This window comes from Chionomys nivalis, chromosome 7, assembly GCF_950005125.1.
Source record: "Chionomys nivalis chromosome 7, mChiNiv1.1, whole genome shotgun sequence".
Classification (NCBI taxonomy): domain Eukaryota; kingdom Metazoa; phylum Chordata; class Mammalia; order Rodentia; family Cricetidae; genus Chionomys; species Chionomys nivalis.
Window position 1 is genome coordinate 77845124 of NC_080092.1, and position 27084 is coordinate 77872207.

Here is a 27084-nt window from a genome sequence, read left to right on the forward strand (position 1 = left end):
CAATTGTGGAAATCACAAATTTGTTTCCAAATTTGTCTATTAACAATTAAATGAAAAACTTGTCAATTTATTTTTTAGAGAGAGAAAAAAAAGAGCCAGGTAGTGGTGGCGCACACCTTTAATCCCAGCACTTGGGAGGGAGAGGCAGGAGGATCTCTGTGAGTTTGAGGCCAGCCTGGTCTACAAGAGCTAGTTCCAGGACAGGCTCCAAAACTACAGAAAACCCTGTCTCAAAAAAAAAAAAAAAACAAAAAAAAAACAAAAAAAGCTTTTTTGATAAAATTTCTAAAAATGACTTTGGTGAAAACTTATATGTCATTCAAAGAATTAAAGCAAACTTCATAATTACACATTTCTGTCTCTAAGAAAATAAAATTATCTTTTAGAAAAAGATTTATATTTATCCTACGTATACAGGTGTTTTGCCTAGATGGATGGATAGGTGGATGTGCACCATGTGTGTGTCTGCAGAGGCCAGAAGAAGGCATGGATCCCCTGGAACGGGAGTTACAGATGATTGTGAGCTATGTGGGTGCTGGGGACTGAACCCAAGTTCTCTGTAAGAACAGTCAGCTCTTAGCCCCAGAAAATGAAATTATCTATTTATCAAAATCTTTAGAGGCGGATGTGGTGGTAATAAACCTTTAATCCCAGTACGCGGGAGGCGAAGGCAGGCGGATCTCTGTGAGAGACGAGCCTGGTCTACAGAGTGAGTTTCAAGACAACTAGTGGTATGTAGAGAAACTCTTGAATCAAAACAAACAAACAAACAAACAAAAAACCAAAAAAACAAAATCAAAAATAAATAAAAATAAATAAGTATAATCTTTAAAATACTGTTCATAGTAACATTTGATTTTTTTTCTTTTCAAGATAAGGTCACATTGAAATCACTAGTGCTTCAGAAGTAAAAATAGTTATCTTTCCAAAGTGGATATGGAAATATCACAGCCAGAGGAAATATTAAGGGCTCTGAGGTGTTACTTTGTATTCTAGTAGTTGCTGTTACCAAAGGCTTCCCAGACTGATTATTACAGATCATTTCTTCAACTGAGCAGAAGAAAATGAATGAGGTTTATAAAAGCAAGAATCTTCCCCCACCCCCAAATCTTCAAATAAAAAAAATTCTTCCTACTAGTAGAATTATAATTGGACAGCACAAAGGCAATTAATTTTCATCCTTCTGTAGTGACGGTATTATCACAATTTTTATTTCTCCACAATTTTCACTGCTCCTCAGTCCTATCAAATTTTCTGAGCCCTTTTGTTAAAATTCATGAATTTTCTTTACACCCTGCTGTTGAAGATAATTTCCTTATCTCCCAGTGTTTTGAGGAAAAGAAGTCCAGCGGGAAGGTGTTGGTGGGCTAGGGATCCAGTTCAGAGGTAGAGTCTCCTTTACTCATACAAAGCCTTGCATTTGACTGAGGCCAGGGGCGGGAAGAGAAAGCAAGAGCTCTAGAGTCCCTGCATTATAGGTCCCTTCCTAGGAAGTGGAGGTGAAGGGAGGTGGTAGGTCTACTCAACGGGCCTGGAGTTCTTTCTGCCTGTCTCTGCTCTCTGGCTACTCTGAGCATGTATGTTTTCAGTTCCCATCATCAAACCCTACTTTTTGGGATAGGGAGGACAGGCTTACCAAGAAGGGGAGTCACTTGTGAAGATGTTCAGGCAATTTACTCATTATGTTTATCTCCTGCTTGCAACTCTCTGCTCTAATCCCCAGGGAAGTTACAAGATGATTCCATTATCTGAAGATCCTCTCTTTGTAGACCTTTTGTATGACTGTCTTGCAGAAAATATATGTATATGTGTCTATATGTATAAAATATACATATATGTATGCATTCTGTTAGTTCATACAAATTATAAATGAAATAGAAGATTTATTTTGTAACCATATGCTGAGAAGGTGGTGAAGAATGTGACTTACATAAAGCACATTCTGAAACAGTATTACAGATCCTCACAAACATTTGGGCCATATTTGCTCAACCTAAGCAAAGTGAACAGATCGCACTAGTTAGCAACTGTGAATCTGTTCTGAATAAAGCAGAATTAGCTCCTGCTTCAAAGAGTCACACAAATAGGCTGAGCAGGCTGCAGACTCTGGACATCTTAACATTCTGTTTCGAGTTTACCAAGACCTAGAAAGGCAGAGCTTATTTTCTAGAGAAGTAACAACACATTCTTGGGTTTGCTTGTTATTTAACATTAATCAGAGTAAAGCAGTTACAGCTAAAATCCTGTGCAGCTGGAGTTTCTGGTTAATTAGATTGTCAAAAGTCCAACAGGTGCTATCCTTGGATGTGAAAAATCGTCACTCTCCTAAGGACTAGTCTGGTGACACAGTCTTTAAGTGACAAGGGTCTTGATTTAGGAAGAGGAAGTATTCATGGACAAATACAGCACCTCCTTATGGAAGTTCGCCTGAGCATGCAGAAGATGGAACAAATTCAGGAAGCCTCTGTCATCGTCATCGCGCTCTCCTGTGACATATATACAGGAACAGACAGCAGGCAGAGGAAAGAGTTAAACATCTGAGCACATGGCTTAGGAATGTAAGTTGTTCTAAGTGTTTCTAATAATATTTAAAGAGAAGAATTTTTGTTGATGGTCTTTACTAAACCAGGCTTTTACCACTAAAGCTATGAAATTAGACACTAGATAGAAAACAGGAAAGGACACCGGTCTAAGCTTTAGCATCTTTAAATTTATGACCTTGGGAAAGCCAGGTTATTTCTTTTTTTTTTTTTTTTTTTTTTTTTTTTATTTTTGAGACAGGGTTTCTCCGTAGCTTTTTGGTTCCTGTCCTGGAACTAGCTCTTGTAGACCAGGCTGGCCTTGAACTCACAGAGATCCGCCTGCCTCTGCCTCCCGAGTGCTGGGATTAAAGGCGTGTGCCACCACCACCCGGCAAGTCAGGTTATTTCTATGTTTCCTTTTCCTCATCTATAACACAGGGCTAATTAGGAGCTGGAGAGATGGCTTATTGGTTAAGAGCACCACCCAGAGCCGGGTGGGGGTGACGCATGCCTTAATCCCAGCACTCAGGTGGCAGAGGCAGGTGGATCTCTATGAGTTCGCGGCCAGCCTGGTCTACAAGAGCTAGTTCCAGGACAGGCTTCAAAGCTACAGAGAAACCCTGTCTTGAAAAACAAAGACAAAAACAAAACAAAAGCACCAGCCAGTACCTTATTGCAAAGGACACTGGTTCAATTCTCAGCACACACTTGGTGACTCACAACCATCTATAAAGTTCCAAGGGATCCAACACCCTCTTCTGACCTTTGCAGGTATCAGACATGCACATGGTGAACAGACACACATACAGGCAAAAATGAAATAACAGCAAAAACCAAATGGTAGTGGTGCACAACTTTAATCCCAGCACTTGGGAGGCAGAGGCAGGTGGGTTTGTATGAGCTCCAAAAAAAGCTTCAAATAAATAAAACCCACAAAAAACAACCAACCAACCAAGCAAACAAACAAAAAACAGGGTTAATTGTCATGCTGGTCCCCTAGTAAACTAAATTAGTATCTATTAAAACCTATAAAAGGTCCAGTGTGGTAGTCTCATGCCTCTAGTCTCAAAATTTGGAAGGCAGAGGCAGTTACCTATCTGTGAGTTCAAGGCTAGCTTGGTCTACATAGCGAATTCCATGCCAGCCAGGACGAGAGAGAGAGAGAGAGAGAGAGAGAGAGAGAGAGAGAGAGAGAGAGAGAGAGAGAGAGAGAGAAGCAGACAGAAAGACAGACACCCTATCTCACAAAACCAAAATCAATCCCCTAATCTCCCAGGCTCGGTTTCACTATGTAGCCCAAGCTGGCTCAAACTTCAGATCTTTTGCTCAGGCTCAAGTAGATGGACCATAGGTGTGCACAACCAAGCCCCGCTAGTTGCATCTGAGGCTGAGACCTGAAGGCACTATCACTCACTCCTATGTGCTGCCTACACTCTCACTTACCAGACATGATAGGCTGCAGCATTTCCATGGTGATACAGGCAAAGGCATTGGCCACACTCTGCAGGAAGCTCTTTCTCTCTGCTGCAGTGCTGAAGACCTTGCAGACCTTCTGCATCATTCTCACTGTCCAGTCCATGCAGTACAGCTCCTTCTCACACACCTGAGTCACATGCACAAAGCACTACTATCGGTCGTCACGTGAAAAAAGCTGTAAAGCTTAAAGTGGTGGTGACAATAACAGCTTATGATGTAGCAGTTTACTGACTAAGATACCCCACTGAGTCCGCAATGGGAAATGCTCAGTAAGTGCAATGGCTCCTGCCTGTAATCCCAGCACTCAAATTCAAGGTCACCTTTGCTTACATAGTGAGTTTGGGGCCAGCCTGGGCAATATAAGACTGTCTCAAAAAACAAAAACAAATGAATAAAATATGTACTTTAATATGTAATATTTTTTATTTCATTTTTATTTCATTTAGTTTTTCAAGACAGAGTTTCTTTCTTCCTTCCTTCCTTTTTTTTTGTTTTTGTTTTTGTTTTTGTTTGTCGAGACAGGGTTTTTCTGTAGCTTTGGAGCCTGTCCTGGAAGTAGTTCTTGTATACCAGGCTGGCCTCGAACTCACAGAGATCCACCTGCCTCTGCTTCCTGAGTGCTGGGATTAAAGGTGTATGCTACAACTGCCCAGCAATACTTAATTTTTTAATAATTTTTTTCTCTAAATCTCAGTTCCTGGTAGACTGTGCGCGCGCGCGCGCGCGCGTGCGTGTGTGTGTGTGTGTGTGTGTGTGTGTGTATGAGAGACAGGGAGGGGGGGCGGGCTGGGGCTTTGTAAGCACCAGGGAAGCAGCTCCATTGCTGGGTCAAATGAATGCTAAATAACTTGTCAGAAAAAACCTTAGTTTTTACTTACCAAAGCCAAAAAGACTATGAGCCTTGCCAGCTCAATGGCCCTTCCGTTCACAGCTTTACTAGCCATGAACGTGAAGCAGATGTTGTTCCCGCTCAGGATTAGGAGGCGTGCATTATTCTCCAGAAGCCACTCCCTGGGAACCACTTTTATCAGAGGAAGAACAGTTATTTAATGATAAATTACACAATTGCTGTAGTAAACATCTTTAAACACATTCAATATTATATTACTTATTGGAAATGTAATTAGTGCTAAGAGAAATACTCAGAAACAATGTTTTAGGTTTGTTCTTTCTTTCCTTTTTGAGACAGGGTTTCTGTGTGTATTCCTGGCTGTCCTGGAACTTACTCTGTAGATCAGGCTGGCTTCAGAGATCTGTTTGTCTCTGCCTCATGAGTGCTGGATTAGAGGTGTGTGCCACCATGTCTGTCATATTTTAGTTTTTCAATTACAGCATTCAGCCAGAGACAGGGATCACCCCATGTCATGGTGTTTACCATTGTGCTGCCATAGCTGAGTCAAATCAATTTTTCTACACATTCTTCAGCAGGCAAAGTGACATGACATGTAAGGACAAAGCCTTTGTAAACGTCAGAGTAACTACTTAACCCTCCCATACAGCACCAGAGGGCTTTTATGTAATCTAGAAGGTATGTATGTGTGAGAACTTGTAAATGAGAGCAAGAAAACTCATTAAACTATGAAGTGACCTAATTATATTATATATAAAATTGGGAATTGAAGCCCTCCTGGGGCACTGTTGGCTTTGATGGATGCTATGGCAATGGGAGATATTGTTTCAGTTGTGTGCCCACTGGGGAGTGACAGTTCCATAGCTGTGGTCATGTGGACAGACCTGGTTAAACTTAGTGAGTCACAAAACAAAAAGAGATGATAGAGAGAAAGTCTTATAGGGAGGAGGAAGGGAGTCTATGGGGGGAGGGAGCTAAAAGAGGGCAAAGAGCAAGAGTAATCAGAATATATAAATGCATGAAATTGCCAAAGAAAAATTTAATTAAAAAAATTGCAAATTGAAATAAACACATTCTTAAACCACATGTATTTACATACCTACACACACACACACAAACATAACAAAAAACTAAAAATGTTTCAGAGCAGTAAGTAACAAAGCATACTTAAAACTACATATTGAGCAATTAGTGATTTCTAATACTCTCTTAATTGTTACCTAGGGAATTTTCTATATAATTTTATAGCTGTATTATAAGCATAAATTTCTATTACTGTATATTAGTAAATACACATTTTACCTGAGAGTTCATCTACAAGACTGATAACATCATCTGCTGTCCACTCTTTGGTACCTGTGTCATACAGCAGCTTAATGGCATTAGCCAAACCTTTCAGACTGGATTCATCTGTGGGCCCTTCCACCATTTCCTGCCAAATCACCTGCCCTGGATTGAAACAATAAGTAGGCTATGACAGAATAGATAGTTTTGTGAAAAAGACTTCAGGATTTGTTTAGAATGGAAAGGATTACACAATCCTATTACTTATATAAACTACATTCACCATTAAAATGTAAATTCTAATATCATTATAAATTTGAGTTTCTCGTTAACTGTGATGAAACACAGCAACAATTTCTTTTTTGTTGTTGTTGTTTTGTTTTGTTTTGTTTTTCGAGACAGGATTTCTCTGTAGCTTTGGAGCCTGTCCTGAAATGAGCTCTTGTAGACCAGGCTGGTCTCGAACTCACAGAGATTCACCTGCCTCTGCCTCCCAAGTGCTGGGATTAAAGGCGTGCACCCGGTTAACAATTTCTAAGCCAAGTAACTTGAACTTGAAGAACAGTGTGTTTGTGCCTCTCTCCTGAGGAGCTCATGCTCTGGTAAGTCTTCCTTTCAACAATTCTCTGAGAAACCCACACCCATGTTGCCATGTTACTTTCTTCTAAGAACGAGTTCTCTTAAGTCTCTGCTTAAGTTTATATTAACATATATTTTTAATTTTTAAGCATATATTAACATATATTTTTAATTAACATTTATTTTTGTTACTGGGGATTATAGAGGTTTTGCTTTATGTTATTTTATGTGTATGAATGCTTGCCTGCATATGTCTATGTAACATGTGTACACCTAGTGCCAGTAGAAGTCAGAATCCCCTGGTATGGAAGTTACAGATAGTTTTGAACTACCATGTGGGTGCTGGGAATCAAGCCTAGGTCCTCTGGAAGAGCAGTCAGTGCTCTTAGTCACTGAGTCATCTCTCCAACCCTTTATATTAACATATATTTATTTATTTGTTTTGAGACAAGGTTCTCTGTAGCTTTGGAGCCTGTCCAGTAACTAGCTCTTGTAGATCAGGCTGGCCTCAAATTCACAGAGATCCACCTGCCTCTGCCTCCCGAGTACTGGGATTAAAGGAGTGTGCCACCACTGCCCGGTTTAACATATCTTTATTAAGCCCCAATTCTGCTTCAAAACAAAACAAAACAAAAGAACAGTGCTTTTATCTATTTATTATTTGTTTTGTCCTTTTCATGTGTGAGTGTTCATGCATATGAAGGCTAGAGTGTCCTTCCTAAAGAATCATTCACTTTTTTATTTTTGTTTTTTTGAGACAGAGTCTTTCACTGGGACCTGGGGCTCACTTCTCAGGTTAATATGGTTGCGAGGCCCAGGGATATGCCCATTGCTGCATCCTCAGTACTGGGATTACTAGCGCAAGCCATTACACCCAGATTTTTTTTATAATTTATTTTTATTTTATGAGCCGGGCGGTGGTGGCGCACGCCTTTAATCCCAGCACTCGGGAGGCAGAGGCAGGCGGATCTCTGTGAGTTCGAGGCCAGCCTGGTCTACAAGAGCTAGTTCCAGGACAGGCTCCAAAGCCACAGAGAAACCCTGTCTCGAAAAAACGAAAAAAAAAAAAAACCAATAATTTATTTTTATTTTATGTGCACTGTTGTTTTGTCTCCATGTTTATCTGTGTGAGGATGCCGGATCCCCTGAAACTGGAGTCATAGACAGTTGTGAGCTACCATGTGGGTTCTGGGAATTAAACCCAGGTCCGCTGGATGAGCAGCTAGTAGTACTCTTAATTGCTGAGCCATCTTGCCAGCCCCTACACCCAGGTTTTTTTTGGTTTTTCGAGACAGGGTTTCTCTGTGGTTTTGGAGCCTGTCCTGGAACTAGCTCTTGTAGACCAGGCTGGTCTCGAACTCACAGAGATCCGCCTGCCTCTGCCTCCCAAGTGCTGGGATTAAAGGTGTGCGCCACCAACGCCCGGCTACACCCAGGTTTTTACCTGGGTACTGGGGACCAAAGTCAGTTCTTCATGTTTTCACAGAAAGCACATTAAGTACTGAACTATCTCCCAGCCTCAAAGAACAGTGTTTTTAGTTCAAAGATATTACCCTATAATACAGATTAGAATATCAACTGCTATAATTTTACTAAAATCAAGTCAAATCTATTGGTATCCTTCTAGAAAGGAGCTTGCTTCTATTAGTATCTTTCAAACCTTTACATCACAACAGAGCAGCTCAGTCATCTTCTATTTATTTATCTCTCACAATCTTCTCTGCAGCTTACACACAACAACATTTTCATTTTAAAATAAAAGTCCTGGCTGCTAACCAATATGCATTAAAACTGGTTATCTACTGATAAAAGTGGAATAAGGAAATGTAAGATAATTTTTGACACTAATGTAAGCACAATCTAGGTAATAAACTTTTTAAAAAGTTATGAATCTGGCCGGGCAGTGGTGGCGCACGCCTTTAATCCCAGCACTCGGGAGGCAGAGGCAGGCGGATCTCTGTGAGTTCGAGAGAAACCTTGTCTCGAAAAACCAAAAAAAAAAAAAAAAAAAAAAAAAAGTTATGAATCTGAAAACCTAACACTAAGTAAATCATAAATTTGGACTACTGTTTTGTTTTTTAGTATCATTAGCCCCTTCAAGTTGCAAATATAACCTTGAGTTACATTAATGTTTAAGATGGAAAAGCAGTCAGGTATGGTGGCCCACACCTTTAATCCCAGCACTTGGAAGGCAGAGGCAGGCAGATCTGTGAGTCTGCGGCCAGCCTGGTCTACAGAGTGAGCTCTAGGACCGCCAGGGCTACAGAGAAATCCTCTCTCAAAAAAAGAAAGGGGGGAGAGCACAGGAATATACCTGGTTTTGACTCAGAGAATAACAATTCCTGTCTTGAAGCTTGGGGTATGCACAAGTTAATGCGGTATGTTTTGAAACTGGGGAGCACATTTTAAACTAGCACTGATGAAGCTGAGTAAAGACAAAAGACCTTCCCAGGGTCTGCAACGTGGCCCAGTGGGTAAAGGTGTAAAGATGCTTGCTGTCAACCTGATGACCTAATGGCCATCCCAGAATCCCACAGTAAAAGTGAGAAGTGATGCCTGCAAGTTGTCCTCTGATCTCCACAGACATGCACATTACACACATATAAAATAAATAATAAATAGATGGTAATTATTTATTTTTGAGAAAGAGTCTTACTGTGGTGGTTTGAGTAGGTATGACCCCCAGAGATGTATGGGTTTGAATGCCCATGGGGAGTGGCACTATTAAGAGGTGTGGCCTTGTTGGAGAAAGTGTGCAACTGTGGAGGCAGGCTTTGAGGTCTTATATGCCCACGTGTGACATAGTTCACATCCTACTGTCTGAGGATCAAGATGTAGAACTCTCAGTTCCTTCTCCAGCACTGTGTCTGCCTGCATGCCACCTGCCATGATGATAATGGACTAACCCTCTGAAACGGTAAGCCAGCCCCAATGAAATGCTTTCCTGTATAAGAGTTGCTGTGGCCATGGTGTCCCTACACAGCTATAGACCTAAGACACTATGCATCTCTGACTGGTCTGGAACTCTATGTGTCGGAATACAGTCCAAGAATGGAGTCACGTGAGAAGAGTTCTGAGTGCCTGTGAGAAAACTCTAGTAAAACAAGCCGAGCGACTCAGTTTCTTCAAAAGTATGAAACTTTTCTTGGGATATGTTTTCATGCTTTTCCCAGGTGTAGCGACAGAGGTGAGTTTATTTCAGATTATTCATTACAAATAGCAACTGTTATTTGTTTATATGCCTCTGTGGAAAAACATGTTTTTACCATGTATGGCTTGTCCTTGTGATACAACATTTTACTAATGTAAATCTTCTTTTCGAGACAGGGTTTCTCTGTGTAACAGCCCTGGCTGTCCTGGAACTCACTTTGTAGACCAGGCTGGCCTTGAATTTACAGAGATCTGCCTGCCTCTGCCTCCTGAGTTCTGGAATTAAAACCATGCACCACCACCGCCTGGTTTCATGTGACTCTTCTTAACCCTCAGAGTTTGAAAATTGTCTGATATTCTGAATAAAGTTGGCTATTGTGTGAGATTTTAGTCTGCCTCATTTTTAGGTTCCATTCTTCCAGGTCCCACTGCCTCTAGAGTGGTACAAAGATGTGTAGAATAGCCTGGCCTTGAACTCAAGGAGACCTGCTGCCTCTACCTCCTGAGGAGTGCTGGGACTAAAACTGTGCATCAACCAGTAGAGTTTTTAAAAGCCTTCCTAAAGTAAAAGTAATTAACCAGGTATATAACATACATCCCTGAAAAAAAATGGTGCTTACCATCCTGAGGAGATGTTGGTCCAAAGATAATATATAGCAATCTTGCCTGATTCACCATTGGCCATGGTTTTAATATTCGAGTCAACCAAAATGCAGAATCACTTCGTTGTGTCCAGTGATCAAGGAGGACATTTCTACAGAACAGTCTAATCCTTAACTCCAGCTTTCGGGCACTTCCTATAGAAAAAAGTTGTAAATCATTTTTTTTTTTTTTTTTAGAAAGGTAAGTTCCATAGTGGATAGTGATCAGAGCCAGGTGTTCACCACTGTGGTTAAAAGAGAGATCATAAACTGAGTGTATAAACAGGAAGTCACCAAGAAGTAAAAGGTGCCCTAACTTTAGAGTTTGGCTTTCTTCTTGTGCTTACTTTCCTTATTTAGTTTCAATACTTTGAATAATGGTTAAGTCAAATCCACACTCAATTTTACCAGAATCTTATATAGTTTTAGATTTATGTATTTAGACAGGGTCTCCTGTATCCCAGGCTGGCCTTGGACTCAGTATATAGCTAAGGATGACTGTGAGTTTCTGGCCCACCTGGTTCCCGCTCCAAAGTGCTGGGGTGATAGACATGTATCACCACGATCAGTTTTATTTAGTGTTGGGCAGGCTAGGAAAGCATTCTACCACCACCTGAACTATATGTCCAGACCCCAAATTGACTCTTAAAGCATGAGACAGAAAAATAGTATTAGGAAAATGGGAAAATGAAAAAGGTTCCCAGTGAGATACGACAAAGGCATCAAGGGCATTGGAGACACAGTGAACAGAAAGAACAATATGCTCAAGTCAGACTAAAACAGCGGACAGGAAATTTGATTATTTTTGACACAGAATCTCTCTGTGTAGCTCTGGTTATCCTGGAACTCAGTACATAGACCAGCCAGGCCTCAAACTTACAGAGATTCACTGAGTCTGCTTCTTGAATGCTGGGATTAAAGGTCTGTGCAATGAGTTTGAGAAAGTAGGTGGGGACCAGAATCTGAAGGCTAGTTTATATAGCTTAGATTTTATTTTGAATATGTTAGGAAGAAGTTTTTTATCAGAGGAAATGCATGTTAAATTGTGTTATCATCAGGCAGTGGTGGCACGCCTTTAATCCCAGTACTCAGGAAGCAGAGGCAGGCAGATCTCTGTGAGTTTGAGGCCAGCCAGATCTATAAGAGTTAGTTCTAGGACAGGTTCCAAAGTGACAGAGAAACCCTGTCTCAAAAAACCAAACCAAAACAAACAAACAAAAAAACCCCACAAACCCCCAAACAAACAAACAAAACCCAAAAATGTGTTATCAAGTCAAGGCAGGAGGATTTTAAGTTTGAGGCTATAATGGCCTACATATTAAGTTGGAGGACAGCCTGTGCTACATAGTGAGACTCTTGATGCTAGGGAAGTAGCCTAATGGTAGACCCTACCACATTCAGTACCCTAGGAAAACTCTTAGTGCTAGGAATGTTGCCCAACGGTAGACTCTACCACATTCAATATTCTAGGTTCAATCCTCAGCAGGAAAGAAACATAATGAGACATAATAGGCAAAGACAAATAAATCTGCCTTTTTATCCATCATCTTTTCTTTGGGGGGGGAGTCAAGACAGGATTTCTCTCTGTGTAGCCTCAGCTGTCCTGGAACTCCCTCTGTAGATTAGGCTGGCCTTGAATTCACAGACATTTGCCTGCTTCTGCCTCCCAAGCGTTGAGATTAAAGATGTGCACCAACACAGCCTGAGTCATCACTTTTTTAAAAAGTGAAATGTTTCAAGTTGACAGAAAAGTAAAAGTAGAATGAGAAATACAGTATACAAATCAAATAATTTAGTCAAAGTTTTATATCTATGTTTGCTTTGGGGTTTTAAAATAAATATTAGAAATGTTGAGTTTTTAGTTTATCAATTCCAACCACTTTCCCCAGAAGAATCACCATCTTGGATTTAGAGTTTGTCCCTGCCCTTCTATGTTGTCACAGAAATAACCAATAGGAAGTAGACTATCCTAGTTTCTGTGGTGCTGGGGATCGGATCGAACCCACTACCAGCTGAGCTACATCTCACTCCTCCATGACTTGTTTTATGTATACTTTTGAACGCTACCTCTTCTTAACATTTCATTTCTATAAATATTATCTTTGAAGTGAAGTTCTTTACCTGCTTTGTTACAGACAACAGTCTGCATCTTACGGGAGAGATTAGTCAACTCACATAAGAAGTTATAAACACGGTGGCACTCGAGTTCATCCCAACCTGCTGTTAAGGTCTGAGGAAAACAGAAGAAACATTGTACAAGTTCAGACACAGATAGGAAGGGTAAGCCACTACTTCCTAGGAAAAACAGGCTGTTTGTAGTATATGATCTACGTGATGTGCAATTTTTGTTCTCAATTCACAAGAAATCTATATAGTCACAACCTAGAAATTCTCCAAAATCTTGCTTCTTTTTGATTAGAAGAAAGTTTTACTTATTTATTTATTGTTTTTTTTTCAAGATACTGGAACTCACCAAGTAGATCAGGCTGGCCTTGAACTCAGAGATCTGCTTGCCTCTCCTGAGTTCATGTGCCACAAATACCCAGAAAATTTTAAGGTTTCTATAAATTTATTTTTATTGATGTGTATGTGTGTATGTGTCTCTGTGAGGTTATGTCACATGAGTGAAGGTGCTTGTGGAAGTGAGAAGAGTGGAGCTACAGACAATTGTGAGCTGCCCTGCTGTGCTGCTGGGAACCAATCTTTGGTGTTCTGCAAGAACATCAAGTATTCTTAGCTGATCTCTATAGCTTTCTCAGTTTGTATCTCTCTCACCTCAAACCCTAGCTCTGCCTGTAAGAAGTCTGAGTAATGGGACTCTAGTCCTGGTTTTGTGAATCAGTTTTTAAACTTAAATTAAATCAAACTCTATACTAATTATTAATTAATTTTTGTGTATGTGTGTGTGACCAAAGAGCCCACCCATACAGTGCAGAAGGTGTCAGGTGTCTTCCTCTACATGCCCCTATTTTTTTGGGACACTCCCTCACCAAACTTAGAACTTGTAGTTTTTGGCTATGCTAGCAGTCAGCAAGCCTCATGGATGAGATTACAGGTCACCATGACAATGGAAGCTTCTTACTCGGGGGTGCCGGGGATTTGAACTTACACATCAATTACTTTCACCTACTGGATCATCTTTCAGCCTCTGTGGCTTGGTTTTACAGTAACTGTCTAAGACTTTTACACCTGCCATTTTGATATTGCTTACAACTGATAATATTATTTTAATATGGCAATTAATTATAACTTGCTTGTTTTTCAATAAATGAAAAAAACAGACAAAATTTAATAACTGTCTGGAACATATAAAAATATACAAACATATAAAACGTAGATTTAAAAAGCATACAATTATATAAATTCATTAATCATATACTTTATTAATTTGTTTACCTACTTTTTACTATTTATTGACAAGGCCTCACTATGCAACCCTGACTGACCTAGAAGTCATTAGGTAGACTAGGCTGGCCTCTGCCTCCGCCTCCAGAGTACTGGGATTAAAGGTGTTCGCCACCACGCTTACCTCCCATATAAATCCTTAAAATAACTGGATTTCAGTGGTGTAAAAAATAATCTTCTGGGACAGTGAGATGGCTCATCAGGTAAAGTGCATTGGAGGGAGCACAGCTCCTACAAGTTGTCACTCTTACAGTGACACAAATACAAATTTTTAAAAACTTTAGATTTATTTGATTTTATATGTATGAATGTTTTGCTTGCATATATTTATATGCACCATGTGTGTGCCTGATGCCCAAGAAGGTCAGAAGAGGGCTGTAGGACCTCCTTCAACTGGAGCTGGGATGGTTATTGGTCACTGTATGCATACTGTGAATTGAACCTGGGTCCTCTGGAAGAACAGCCAGCCCGTATCTGCTGATCATCTCTCCAGACCTACACACATCAAAAATAGTCTTCAATCCCAGCACCCACGATTTAACTTTATTCCTTCTAGAATGAGAGAAATTGCTAAGCAGTGATTATTTCTGGTGAAAGGAAATCAGAGGATGGGAGATAGGCCTGGGAGGAAGACTTTTTACTTTAAATATTTTGTTCCTTTTGAATTTTACATGAATGCATATCTTAATACTTAATCCAAAGATAGAAAGTACAACACAAATGGAAAAAAGTAAAAAAGTGTTTTGTAAGATTGTCAGTAGGGTCCTAGACTCTGGGTGCTGGCAGCCTGGGATACAGCATATGACTTTCAGGTAGTCCTGAGGGATGTGGTAAGAGCCTAAGGTGGCGCCGGGCGGTGGTGGCGCACGCCTTTAATCCCAGCACTCGGGAGGCAGAGGCAGGCGGATCTCTGTGAGTTCGAGGCCAGCCTGGTCTACAAGAGCTAGTTCCAGGACAGGCACCAAAGCTACAGAGAAACCCTGTCTCGAAAAACCAAAAAAAAAAAAAAAAGAGCCTAAGGTGGCTATAAATTTTAATTAGATAATTCATGAAGACTGTTTAGGACAGTGTCTGGCACATAGTATAAAGCTTAATAAATGACACCTTTAACTTTTATTTGTTTAAAAGAGATTAGTAAATATTACTGAAATAATAATCTGATTTCTAAAGTCACTTTCCAGGAAACTAGTCCATAAATTTAAACTGAAAATACTCATAAAAAAGCTGGGTGTAACGATGCACTCCTTTAATCCCAGCACTTGGGAGGCAGAGGCAGCAAATCTCTGAGTTTGAGGTCATTTTGATTTACATAATGAGTTCCAGGACAGCCAGGGCCACATAGTGAGACCATGACTAAGGAAATAAATTACAAACACATGCACACATCTGTGCCTTTAGTCTCCTATGGCTAGTGGCTTGGGTTGCAGGTCAGAGATAAAGTGCTTACCTAGTATGCCTAAGGACCTATGCTTAATATCCCCAGGTCTCTCTCTCTCTCTCACACACATACACACACACACACACAAAACCAAACAAACAAAATTTAAGTACATTTGTATAAAGTAAATAAATGCTAAACATTCTCACTAGTTAAAAAAAGTCAAATATACTCTTAACAAATTTTTACAATGTTATTTTGCTTTAAGATTACTAGAGCTTCTATTAATGTACATAGGAATCCCATACTCTTCTTGTTAACAGTTCAAAGTCATTCTTTCATTAAACAATGTACCTGTAAAAATATGCCATAACATGGTAATCCTAAACATTGCAAAGGAGCTGAACAGCCGCTGAATTTAAAACAGGAAACCTATAAAGAGAGCAACTGTTAGTGGAGCTATACAATAACTTTACAGTCGGTTTACTGGAGATATCTTTTTGTTGTTATTTTGTTTTTATTTTTTGAGACAGGGTTTCTTTGTTTAGCCCTGGCTGTCCAGGCTGACCTTGAACTCAAAGATCCACCTGCCTCTACTTCCCCTGCTGAGATTAAAGGCCTGTGCACTAACAAGCCTGGCAATGGGCGGTACCTTGAGACAGGGTCTAGCTTTTACAGAAAGAAACGTTGCAACAGAGACCATTGAAGAAAATCTCAACAAATCAAAATGCAGAGGAACAAGGAATTCTGTGGTATCCAGCCCCAAATGATGTATCTCCAACACAATTCCTGCACCAGATCTGAGATCATCTAGGGAGAAGGGATGGAAAGATTGCGAGAGTCAAGGGAACAGGAACTCTGCTGTGAGAGTGTTTCCTAGAAATATCAGGAAAGCCACACCCATGAAGTCTCATCAGCATGGCTCTCTAAGTAAGACCTGCACAAGGAAGACACTAATAGACAGGCTGACAGGGAAAGGGGAAATGTCACGGGACCCCAAACCTAGACAAAAAAGGCAACTAAGGAATGCTAATAGCAAGAGAAATAGCCTTCCCCAGGGAAGAGGCATCCAACTGGTTATCCAATAATGAGTGGTCAGCCCTAAAATAATGTATATACAAATAACAGTATATGGACTGAGAGAGCTATATTTATATATTTAGGAGTGTGTGTATGTGTGTATATACAACAGAAGAAAAAGAGGGCATGAATTTGAGATAAAGAAGGGGGTATATGAGAGGGGGTGGAGGAAAAAGGGGGAAATGACATGATTATATTTTAACTTAAAAATTATTAATAAAAAATTAGTGCTAGGCATGATGGGCACAACCTTTGTCCCAGCTCTTGTGAGGCAGAGGAAGGCAGAATTCCCAACATCCATGTAATAACAGCTGAGGGTGGTAATGTGAGCCTGTAACCCAGTGCTAGGGATGGGTTTGGAGAGAGACAGGTGGACCCCAGGGCTTTCAGGTCTGCCAGACTACCTGAAACAGCAAACTGGAGCTCCAGGTTCAGCAACAAGTGTTCCCAGAACATAAGCTGGAGTCAAGTGTGGCTGCATACACCTTTGATCCCAGCACTCGAGATGCAAAGACAGCCTGATCTCCATAAGTTTGAGGCTAGCCTGGTCTACATAGAGTTCTAGGCTCCCCAAGGCTACATAATAAAACCCTGTCTCAGAAATAAAAAAAAAAAAAAACCCAAACCAAAAAAACAAAAAAAAAACCCTCCCCTCCCAAAACAATAAAAAAAACAAACCATAAAGTTGAGAAGCTGGAAGAATGGCTCAGCAAATTAGAACACTTCTGCTCTTGTAGAGGACCTGTGCTCGTATCTCAGAATCCACATTCATAAACTCCAGTTCCAGGGGAACTTTTGCCTTCTTCTGACTTTTGCATGCACCAGGCACATACATAGTACACATATATACACTCAGGCAAAATATTCATATGAATAAAAAAATCTTATTAAAAGATATAAAGTGGATAGCCAAGTTTGGTGGCACATACCTTTAGTCCCAGCATTTGGGAGGCAGAGGCAGGTAGAGCTCTGTGTTTGAGGTCAGTCTCAATAATAACAAGAACAAAAATGTCGAGAAGTTTTCTGACATCAGCTGTGGCCATGACATTGATATACAGGTATGTATACACACAACAACAACAACAACAAACACCACACACACACAATTTCAGCCTAAGGGTATAACTCAGTTATAGTTATATAGCATACAAGAGTACAAGAGGCCCAAGTTTCAATCTCAGCACAACAAAACAAAACAAAAATCCCAAATCTTTATTGTTTAGTAACTTACATAAAGATTTTAACATTTAGAAATTATTTCATTTTAATAAAATGCCTAAATCTTTAGTTTTTTTTTTTTTTTTTTTTTTGGTTTTTCGAGACAGGGTTTCTCTGTGGTTTTGGAGCCTGTCCTGGAACTAGCTCTTGTAGACCAGGCTGGTCTCGAACTCACAGAGATCCGCCTGCCTCTGCTCCCGAGTGCTGGGATTAAAGGCATGCGCCACCACCGCCCGGCTTTAGTTTTTTTTTTTTCTTTTAAATCTTATTAAAGTCTAAAAGAAAAACAGCCAGGGCAGGCAAGCTATAAATCTCAGCAGCTGAGGAGGAGAGGAGAGAAGGAAGAAAAGTCATGCCATTTAAGTTGGCATGGAGGTCAGCCACATGCAGATAACCAATGGAGAGCAGCCAGCTTCAGAGAAAAAGAAAGGAAGCCCACAGGATTCAAAAAGCCTGCTGAGGCTCTGCCCCACATCTGGGAGAAAGAGACAGAAGAGGAAAAGCTGTACCTATCTGATTCCTCAGCCAACTCCATGGTGGCTCATAAGAACTGCTTTGCTTTATTTTTGAGACAAGGTCTCTAGTAGTCTAGCCTGGCCTTGAACTGTGATTTCCAGATCCTCAGCCTCTGCCTCCTGATTGCTGGGATTACATGCCTGTGCCACTGTGCCTAGTTTAAGAGGGGCTAGGGACCAAATTATAAGCAAACAATCTATGGACTGAGCTGTTTTACCAGCCCCTATGTCACCCTTTTTGTTTTGTTTTGTTTGAGGCAGGGTTTCTCTGTGTAGCCCTGGCTGTCCTTGGATTTGCTCTGTAGACCAGGCTGACCCCACACTCACTCACAGAGATCCTCCTGCCTCTGGCATGCGCCACCACCACCCAGTCTCTAAGTCAGCACTTTAAATAACTTTGGTGACTGTGAGAGACAGCTCAGTGAGGAAAGTGCTTGTCGCAGGAGAACCTGATCTCAATCTTGGAATCCATGGGAAGAAGAGGACTGCCAACCAGGCAGTGGTGGTGCAAATCTTTAACCCCAGCAGTTGAGAGGCAGAGGCAGGCAGATCTCTGTGAGTTCGAGGCCAGCCTGGGCTACAGAGCGAGTTCCAGGACAGCTAAAACTGCTGCTGGGATTAAAAGTCTGAGTTGCCACAGGCCAGCTTCATTTTAATTATCTCTCTCTCTCTCTCTCTCTCTCTCTCTCTCTCTCTCTGTGTGTGTGTGTGTGTGTGTGAGTAGGTGTGTACAGGTGCCTGCATAGACCAAAGGTGTTTGATCACCTGCCAGTGGAGTTACAGAAGGTTGGGAGTTACTCCAGTACGGTACTAGGAATCAAAGTTGAGTCCTCTTCAAGAGTAGTATGCACTCTTAACCACTGAGTCATCTCTCCATATGCTTTCCCTAAATGTACATAGTTATGATAAGCTTTAATTTATAAATCTAACATTTTTTAGCTGGGTAGTGGTGGCACACTCCTTTAATCCAAGCACTCAGGAGGCAGAGGTAGGAGAATCTCTGTGAGTTCCAGACCAGCCTGGTCTACAGAGTGAGTTTAAGGACAGCCAGGGCTACACAGAGAAAAACTGTCTTGAAAACAAAAACAAAAAACAAACAAAAAATATGATATCTTTTGACTTCCATTGGCACACATAAATAGAAACACACACTTACATGCAGTTAAAAAATAAAATAAATCCTGTTTTTAAAAGATAGGTTTGGAGCTGGAGAGATGGCTCAGTGAAGAGCACTTGCTTTTCTTGCAGAGGATCCAGGTTTGATTCCCAGCATCGACATGGTGACTCACAACTGCCTGTAGATCCAATTTCAGGGGATATGATGCCTTCTTTTGGCTTCCATGGGCACCAGGTACACACATGATGCATATGCAAAACATTCATACATATAATAATTTTAAAAGATAGGCTTATAAATAATATATGACATTAGTGATAAGTTATCTTTACTGGAAATCAAGATTGTGAACTAATTCTGGTATATGATCTTACTTCTGAGAGTATCTTGTGAATGTATTTTAGTCTGTCCTTGGTGGGAAGCAGCAAGGTGCATCTTTTAAATAGTAGACCTGAGAAAGGAAAGAGACATAAGAAAAAAATGACAACATTGAAATTAATTAAATTTATCAACAGCATAGTGTTTCTTGCATGACACTGTGACCTACTACTATTAGTTATGAATGTTTGGCCTTATCTTATGCTTGTCCCACTACCTCTTAAAACTTATTTTAACTTGTTTCTCTTTATCTACATTTTGCCTCAGGATTTTTTAGCTATCTTTCATTCTTTTTTTCCTACTTTCCTGTTTCTTCCTGTCTAACTTCTGGCAGCTAGCTTCCTGACTGGCCCTGGGCATCTCCCTCTCTTTCTCTCTCATGTGCACTTTCTATCTCTCTCTCTCCCTTAGATTCCTCCTCCTACTTTTTTCTCCGCCTGTCAGCCGCCTCTATCCTTCTACTGCCTAGTTGTTGGCCATTCAGTTTTTTATTAAACCAATCAGGTACTTTACGCAGGTAAGGTGAAATAGCAACACATCTTTACATAGTTAAACAAAGGCAGCATAAACAAATGCTCTAGATAGTTAAAGTAATATTCTGCAATAGCCTAGTACAACGTTTCCTTAAAATTAAGTATGTTGGCCAGGTAGTGGTGGTGCACACCCTTAATTCCAGCACTTGGGAGGCAGAGGCAGGAGGATCTCTGTGAGTCGAGGCCAGCCTGGTCTACATACTGAGTTCCAGGCCAGCTAGAGCTATATATTTTCTGTCTCAAATTTTTTTTCTCTTAAATGTCATTAAGTATTTAAAATTTCAGAGGTTACAAGTCAGTTTCAGTTTTGCTAACATAAATAATACAGATTGGATTAAATACCTATCTCTCTCCAAAGATCCAAAGATATATATATATATATATATATATATTTTTTTTTTTTTTTGTGACAGAGTTTCTCATACTTTTTTTTCTGACAGAGTTTCTCTATGTAACCTTGTTTGTCATGAAACTAGCAGTGTAGATCAGGTTAGCCTTGAACTCATAGAGATTTGCCTGCCTTTGCATCCGGGTACTGGAATTGAAGGTATGCACCACCACACTTGGCTTTACTTAACTTTTCTATGTATGAGTGTTTCATTGACACATGCTATGTGCACAGGGCATTGGATCCCCTGGAACTGGAGTTACAGACTTGCAAACCACCATGTGGGTGCTGGAAACCAAACCCAGGTCCTCTGCAAGAGCAACCAGTGCTCTTAGTCACTGACCTACCTCTCCTTCTCTAAGATATTTTGCAGGGCATGTATGTCAATAAGGTGTAGGATTCTGTTTCATGACTTTGAAAACAATTTAAAAAAAAAACCTTCCAATTCTCAGTAAGATGCTGTTTGAACTATAGTGACAAGAAGTGTATAATTTATTTCCCCTAAATAGTTTGTTTTCTTAAAATGACAATACGTTGTTAACATTCCTGTAAGGACAAATGGCATTCACTAAAAATGGTATGTGTGGTAGGGGAAGATACTCTTGAATATCACCACTTTCTCCAGTTTTACTCCTTACATAATATAACCACCACTTCTCTACATTTAGTCTTTACATAATAAAATGCTTATATAAACCTGAAGATCTATAGGAATAATTTAATTTTAGAAGTTGCTATGTTTGTGTAACACATGACCAGAATTGAACTTTAAACATAAACTCTCTTGCTTATAGGAAGTATTTTCAGTGTTTGGCTTTAGTCTGCATTCTTTTCCCTTCATGTTTTGGCACTGTGTCTCATGCTATATCATAGCTGGGACTGCAAGCTATAATTGCATACTGCTTGCCTTTTCTACTGCAGATTTCCTATTTTTAAGGATTGCGGTTTACCATAAAACCTTACTGTTTAGTTGATTTTTTTCTAAACACAGGTACTCTTTTTCAGAGACCAATTTCTTTTAAGTTCTCCTAGTAAAATAATGTCAGATGCAGTATTCTTTCCATATTGGCCATCTGCTCTGTTCAGCAGAAAATGCAAATTAAATTTATAATCCTCAAAGTTAAGATTCTGAAAAATGTTATTTTAAATATCTAAAAATAGGAAGAGATCAAATAAGAAGGAAAGCATGGGAAAATGCTGAGTGAGTCAAACATTTACCAAAAGAACCAGTCATAAAGCAGGTATCTACAAAAACCTGAACTGAAAATTAAAGCTAATATATTAATCAAACCTTTATTGAAGATTAGGCATTAAGGTCAATGTTTATGTATTTTTAATTGAATTACCCATGTAATTATTTGTTTTCAATGTGGTGCTGAAGATAGAACCTAGGGCCTTATTTATTTATTTGAGAACATCTCAGGTAGCCCAGGCTGGCCACATATTCACTATGTAGCTGAAACTGGCCTTGAATTTCTCACTCTATTGCCTTCACTTCCACAGTGTTATGATTAATAAGCTTGAGCTACAAGTTAGGCAAGTACTCTGCCATTGGATTCAATTCCCAGACAATATCATTGGGTTTGCTAAAGCAGTTAAGACTTGGTCAGCAAAAAAAAAAAAAAATTCCTTTAGACCAAACCTAAAAAACAATCATCAAGTACTTGCCATATTCAATTCTAGGCTTTACCAAATCTACTTCTTAAACACTGAACCAACAACACTGTATTCAGACTATTTTCTTAAAAAAATTTTACTTATTTGTCTATGTTTTCCCTGTATATGTATGCATATATATGTATATGCATACACACACACACACACACACACACACGCCTGAGGCAGTCAGAAGAAGGTGGTGGATCCCCTGGAACTGGAGCTACAGACAGTTGTGAGCTGCCATGTGGGTGCTGAGAACTGAACCCAGGTCCTCCAGATTAGCAGTCAGTGTTCTTAATCCCTGAGCCATCTCTCCAGCCCAGACTATTTTCTTTCCTTCTTTTTTTCTCCCTCCCTCCCTCCCTCCCTCCCTCCCTCCCTCCCTCCCTCCCTCCCTCCCTCCCTCCCTCCCTCCCTCCCTCCTGTTCTTTGGTGCAGTTGGAGACTGAATTTAGGTTCTCATTCCATGCATGCTAGAGCATGCTCTGCCACTGAGTCTCTCTAAATTGCTCAGGTTGACTTTGAACTCTATAGTACAGGCAGTGCTGGAATTTACAATCCTCCTGCTTTAGCCTCTCAAACAGCTGATATTATAGGCCTATACCACAAGCCATATTTGAGGAATTTGCATATTATTTCTCTCTTTTAAAGCTAGGCATTCCTATGTTTCTGAATGGCAAGATTCACTAAAGGCAAGATTCACTCGACTTACTATCATATGCTTATTTAACTCTCAATAACATCCTGATATTTGCTTTTATTGCCATGTTTTGGTTAATTATATTTTAGTTTCATAGTTAAATTAGTCAAACTGAAATTAGAATTTTATTTCATCACTCTAGGGAAAATAAAATCAATAAATGTAATAAAAGATACAAATTATTTTATATCAAGAGAAGAAAAAATGATATAGTATTTCTTTTTTTTTTATTAATTTATTTAATTATTAAAGATTTCTGCCTCTTCCCCGCCACCACCTCCCATTCCCTCCCCCTCCCCTAGTATTTCTTTGTTAAGGTCAATTTAATTATAGTATAATGACTTAATTAAGTAAAGTACTTAAAAAAGAAAATCACAGATTCTGATGAGAGTAATGATCTTCCAGTAAGGTGTCTAAATTTATACTTTTTTTGTTTTGTTTTCCAAGATAGGGTTTTTGTGTGTGTGTAGCCCAGGCTGTCCTGGAAATTGCTCTGTAGACCAGGCTGGCCTCAAACTCAGAAATCTACCTGCATGTGCCTCCCAAGCCCTGGGGTCAAAGACATGCACCAGCACTCTTACACTTTTAAGGACTAGATCATGGCTGAAAAGGGATATAAGTACAGAATAAAATTTAGCTGGGCGGTGGCGGTGCACACCTTTATCCCATCACTCAGAAGGCAGAGGAGGCAGATCTCTGTGAGTTTGAGGCCAGCCTGGTCTACAAAGCGAGTTCCAGGACAGCCAGGACTCTTACACAGAGAAACCCTGTCTGGAAACACCAAACAAACAAACAAGCAAAAACTCTAAGTCACAAGAAACATAGAGACAAAGCACATAGAAAACACGTCAACACCCTAAGCTGGTATATCACTTAAATAACAGCACAGGTTACATTATATTCATGTAAAAATTCAAAGACAGGCACTTTACATTAAAGATTATTTGTTAATTTAGTTAGGATTAAGTATCTGTCCCTTTTCCCCAGAAAAGGTTTCATGAAGGTGGCCATAAACTATGACCTTGAACTTCTGATTCTCTATCTTCTCCCTCTTGAGTACTGGGGTAACAGGCAAGTGCCACAAACACGCAGTTTATTTGGTGCTAGGGATAAAACCCAGGACATTGTGAATGTTAGGCGAGCACTCAAGCAACTGAGCTACACTCTTAGGTGTAGAAAGGTGTTTGGAGGCAGAGTCTCACACCTTTGTCCAGGCTGACCTAGAACTCAGGAACTCACTATGAGGCACAGGCTAGGCTCAAACTATGATTCTTTGGTTTTGGTTTTTCAAATGCTAGAATTACAAGTGTGAGTTACTGTGTTCAGCTTTCATCTTTAAAGTATGTAGGACTGCTGTTAAGTACTTTTACATTGAAAATAAAAATACTACAGAAAAAAGGAAAATTTCCAGGAAATATTCTTATAGAATTATATAATAAAATATACATATTTTTTGTTGCAGTTTGCATTTCATAAATTACCTAGAGCTCTGTAGTGCTCCCGTAGACGAGTATCTTCTGTGCCAGACAGATCAAGGTCATGAAAGTTCTGGATTAAAAGCCTTCTACTTCCAGATGGGGCTGAGATATAATTGATTATGTGCCGGCTGACTGTTTTGGATACCATGCTTAACATGCCAATATCCTTCACTATCAAAAAAAAAAATTTAAAACAAAACAAATAAATGTATATAAAATATGGGTGCAAATGATTTAAATCACTGTTAGTATACTCTATCAACTTAGGTTAACTAAAAATACAAATGACTTAAATACAAAAGATCACCATTACTACAGTCTATTAACTTACATATTAACTTATTAATAATGAACCCAGTGCCAGATGTGTTGACTCACAGGTGTAATTTCAGTACCTGGGAAGCTGAGGGAGACAGATTGCCAGGTGTCTGAAGCCAGCCTGAGCTGTAGAGTAAGTTCCAGGATAAGCCTGGGCTATGAGTGAAAGCCTGTTTCAAAAAAATAAAGAAAGAAACCTAGTGCTTAAAAAGATCTTAACATTGTCTTAAACCTAGTTCTCATTAGAAACATGCTGGGAAATAACAATCGAGCTACCACATTATAATTTAGAGGTGGTAGTAGTTGTTTGGTTTTTTTTTTGTTTTTAATTTATTATATGTACAGCATTCCTTCCATGTGTGCCTACAAGCCAGAAGGGGGCACCAGGTCTCATTACAGATGGCTGTGAGCCACCATGTGGTTGCTGGGAACTCAGGACCTCTGGAAAAGCAGTCAGTGCTCTTAACCACTCAGCCATCTCTCTAACACATTGTTTTGGGTTTTGGGGGTTTTTTGTTGTTGTTGTTTTTTACTTGAAACAGAGTCTCTCTGTGTAGTCCTGGCTATCCTGGAACTCACTCTGTAGCCCAGGCTTGCCTCTGCCCATAAGTGCTTCATTTAAGGATGTGTACCACTACTTGATGGGTGTCGATTTTTTTTTTTTTTTTGAGGCTGGGTCAGTCTTGTCTGTCCTGAAGCTTTCTATATAGACCAGAATGGCCTGACTCTCAAAGAGATTCTCCTGCTTCTGCCTCCCAAGTGCTGGGACTTAAGGCATATGCCACCATGCCTGGCAAGGCTTTTGTTTTTTGACAGGATCTTGTTATGTAACCCAAGCTGGCCTGATATTGTGATATTGCCTTAGCATTCTTGGTGCTGAAACTACAGATGAGTGTTGTATCCTGCCTACAATTTTTTTTTTTTTTTTTACAAAATTTGAATAGTATTGTGGACAGTCCTCATGATACCACCACGCTGGCTGTGTCTTGTAGTCTCCTAAGTAAACTTTTCTGTAGAAAAAAGTGACAGAGAGGAGAGAGACAGAGGAGAGGGAGCAAGAATGGTGGAACTTTACACGTAAACTTAGCTGAAAGACAGAGAAGTGGGTGGTGGACCCTTAGAAAAATAAACTCATTATGAATGTTATCAGCATTCTCAACTGGTATTAACGTAGCTGAAATAAAGAGGAAATTATAATATTCTAATATCTTATATAACATATTTCTATTCCCCAAATCTCACCTGACAAATATCTTAAAATTATGTGGAATATTTCCAATGGTAAGACTTTAAAATTTCCAAGCGTAGATAAGAGTTGAGGGTCTAAATCAGGGGTGTTGAAAAAATAGCTGGATTGGTGGTTAGTACGTTTACATTTCTGGTTGGGTATCAAAGTTAAACTGGTATTTACTCTAGACGCCATCTTTTCTTATTCCATGAATTTATCCTGGTTAGAAAAATAAAGTACAAGACACAAAGAAAAAAATTAAGACAATGTAGTTTCTTTTTAGGTTAGGAGTCACATTTTCTCTTCTCCCCTCCCCTCCCTTGTGTTGCTGATCAAACCCAGAGCCCTAGGTACGCCAGACAAGCATCTACCAAGTGAGGTTCAGCTCCAGTCTAAGGTGCATACTGTGATGGGCACACCTGCCTGTCCACATTAGAAAATACTATGATGTGTAACTGTGGTACACCCATCAGGAATCTACTTATCTATCTTGGCATTATTTGAAAAAACTTTTAAATCCTTAGCACCTTTTGGCATCCTATCTATTTCTAGATAGAATAAGACTCTTAGTAAGAAATTAAACATTTAGTCAGGCAGTGATGGTGCACATCTTTAATTCCAGCACTTGGGAGGCAGAGGCAGGTGGATCTCTGTGAGTTCAAGGCCAGCCTGGTCTACAGAGCAAGTTCCAGAAGACTTCAAAACTACACAGAGAAACCCTGTCTCAAAAAATCAAAAACAAAACTAGGTGTGGAGTCACATGTTTGTAACTCCAGAGGTGGAGGCTAATGGATCACAAATTCAAGGCGGAGGCAGGGTTGTTGAGACCCTATGTGTAAAACAAACAAAAAAGATCTTTCGCAACCTAAATTCACTGTCCAATATGAATTTCGTTAAGTATGAAGAAACATGGTAGGAGAGGAAAGAGAAAAAAATTGACATAAAATATATTACAGCAAAAATATAGTCAATAGCTATGGGGATGGAGTACAGCTCAGTGCCTGAGTAATCACCGAGTATTTCAGCCCTAGGTTTAATCTCAGCCTTACAAAATTAAAGCAACAAAGCTCAATAATGTAACATCTATCATCAATATATTTCGATTACTTTCTTTTTGTTTTGTTTTTGAGACCAGTTCTCTCCCTTAGCACTGGTTGTCTTGGAACCTCTGTGTAGATCAGGCTGAC

General features: G+C 39.8%; 1 protein-coding gene across 2 annotated transcripts; it reads right to left on the minus strand.

The window, feature by feature from the left end:
* Positions 1–2122: 2122 nt before the first annotated feature.
* On the minus strand, positions 2123–26092 carry Fbxo47 (F-box protein 47). Of its 2 annotated transcripts, XM_057776493.1 has the most exons (10): positions 25912–26092; positions 24355–24522; positions 19590–19666; positions 15640–15717; positions 12624–12732; positions 10482–10658; positions 6151–6297; positions 4877–5019; positions 3966–4125; positions 2123–2486 (listed from the first exon to the last, which is right to left on the minus strand). In XM_057776493.1, the coding sequence occupies exons 1-10, from the start codon at positions 26090–26092 to the stop codon at positions 2374–2376; spliced, it is 1353 nt and encodes a 450-aa protein (XP_057632476.1). In that variant the 3' UTR covers positions 2123–2373. The 2 variants fall into 2 exon arrangements, with proteins under 2 accessions (XP_057632476.1, XP_057632477.1); XM_057776494.1 differs by lacking the exon at positions 24355–24522.
* Positions 26093–27084: the final 992 nt, after the last annotated feature.

Excerpts from the sequence above, each read along its gene's own strand:
- Fbxo47 (XM_057776493.1), bottom strand. The coding sequence starts at position 26,092 with ATGGCGTCTAGAGTAAATACCAGTTTAACTTTGATACCCAACCAGAAA. Across the intron at positions 24,523-25,911 it reads AATTTTAAGATATTTGTCAG|TGAAGGATATTGGCATGTTA; the intron begins GTGAGATTTGGG and ends TTTTTTTGATAG. Across the intron at positions 15,718-19,589 it reads TTCACAAGATACTCTCAGAA|GTTTCCTGTTTTAAATTCAG; the intron begins GTAAGATCATAT and ends CTCTCTTTATAG.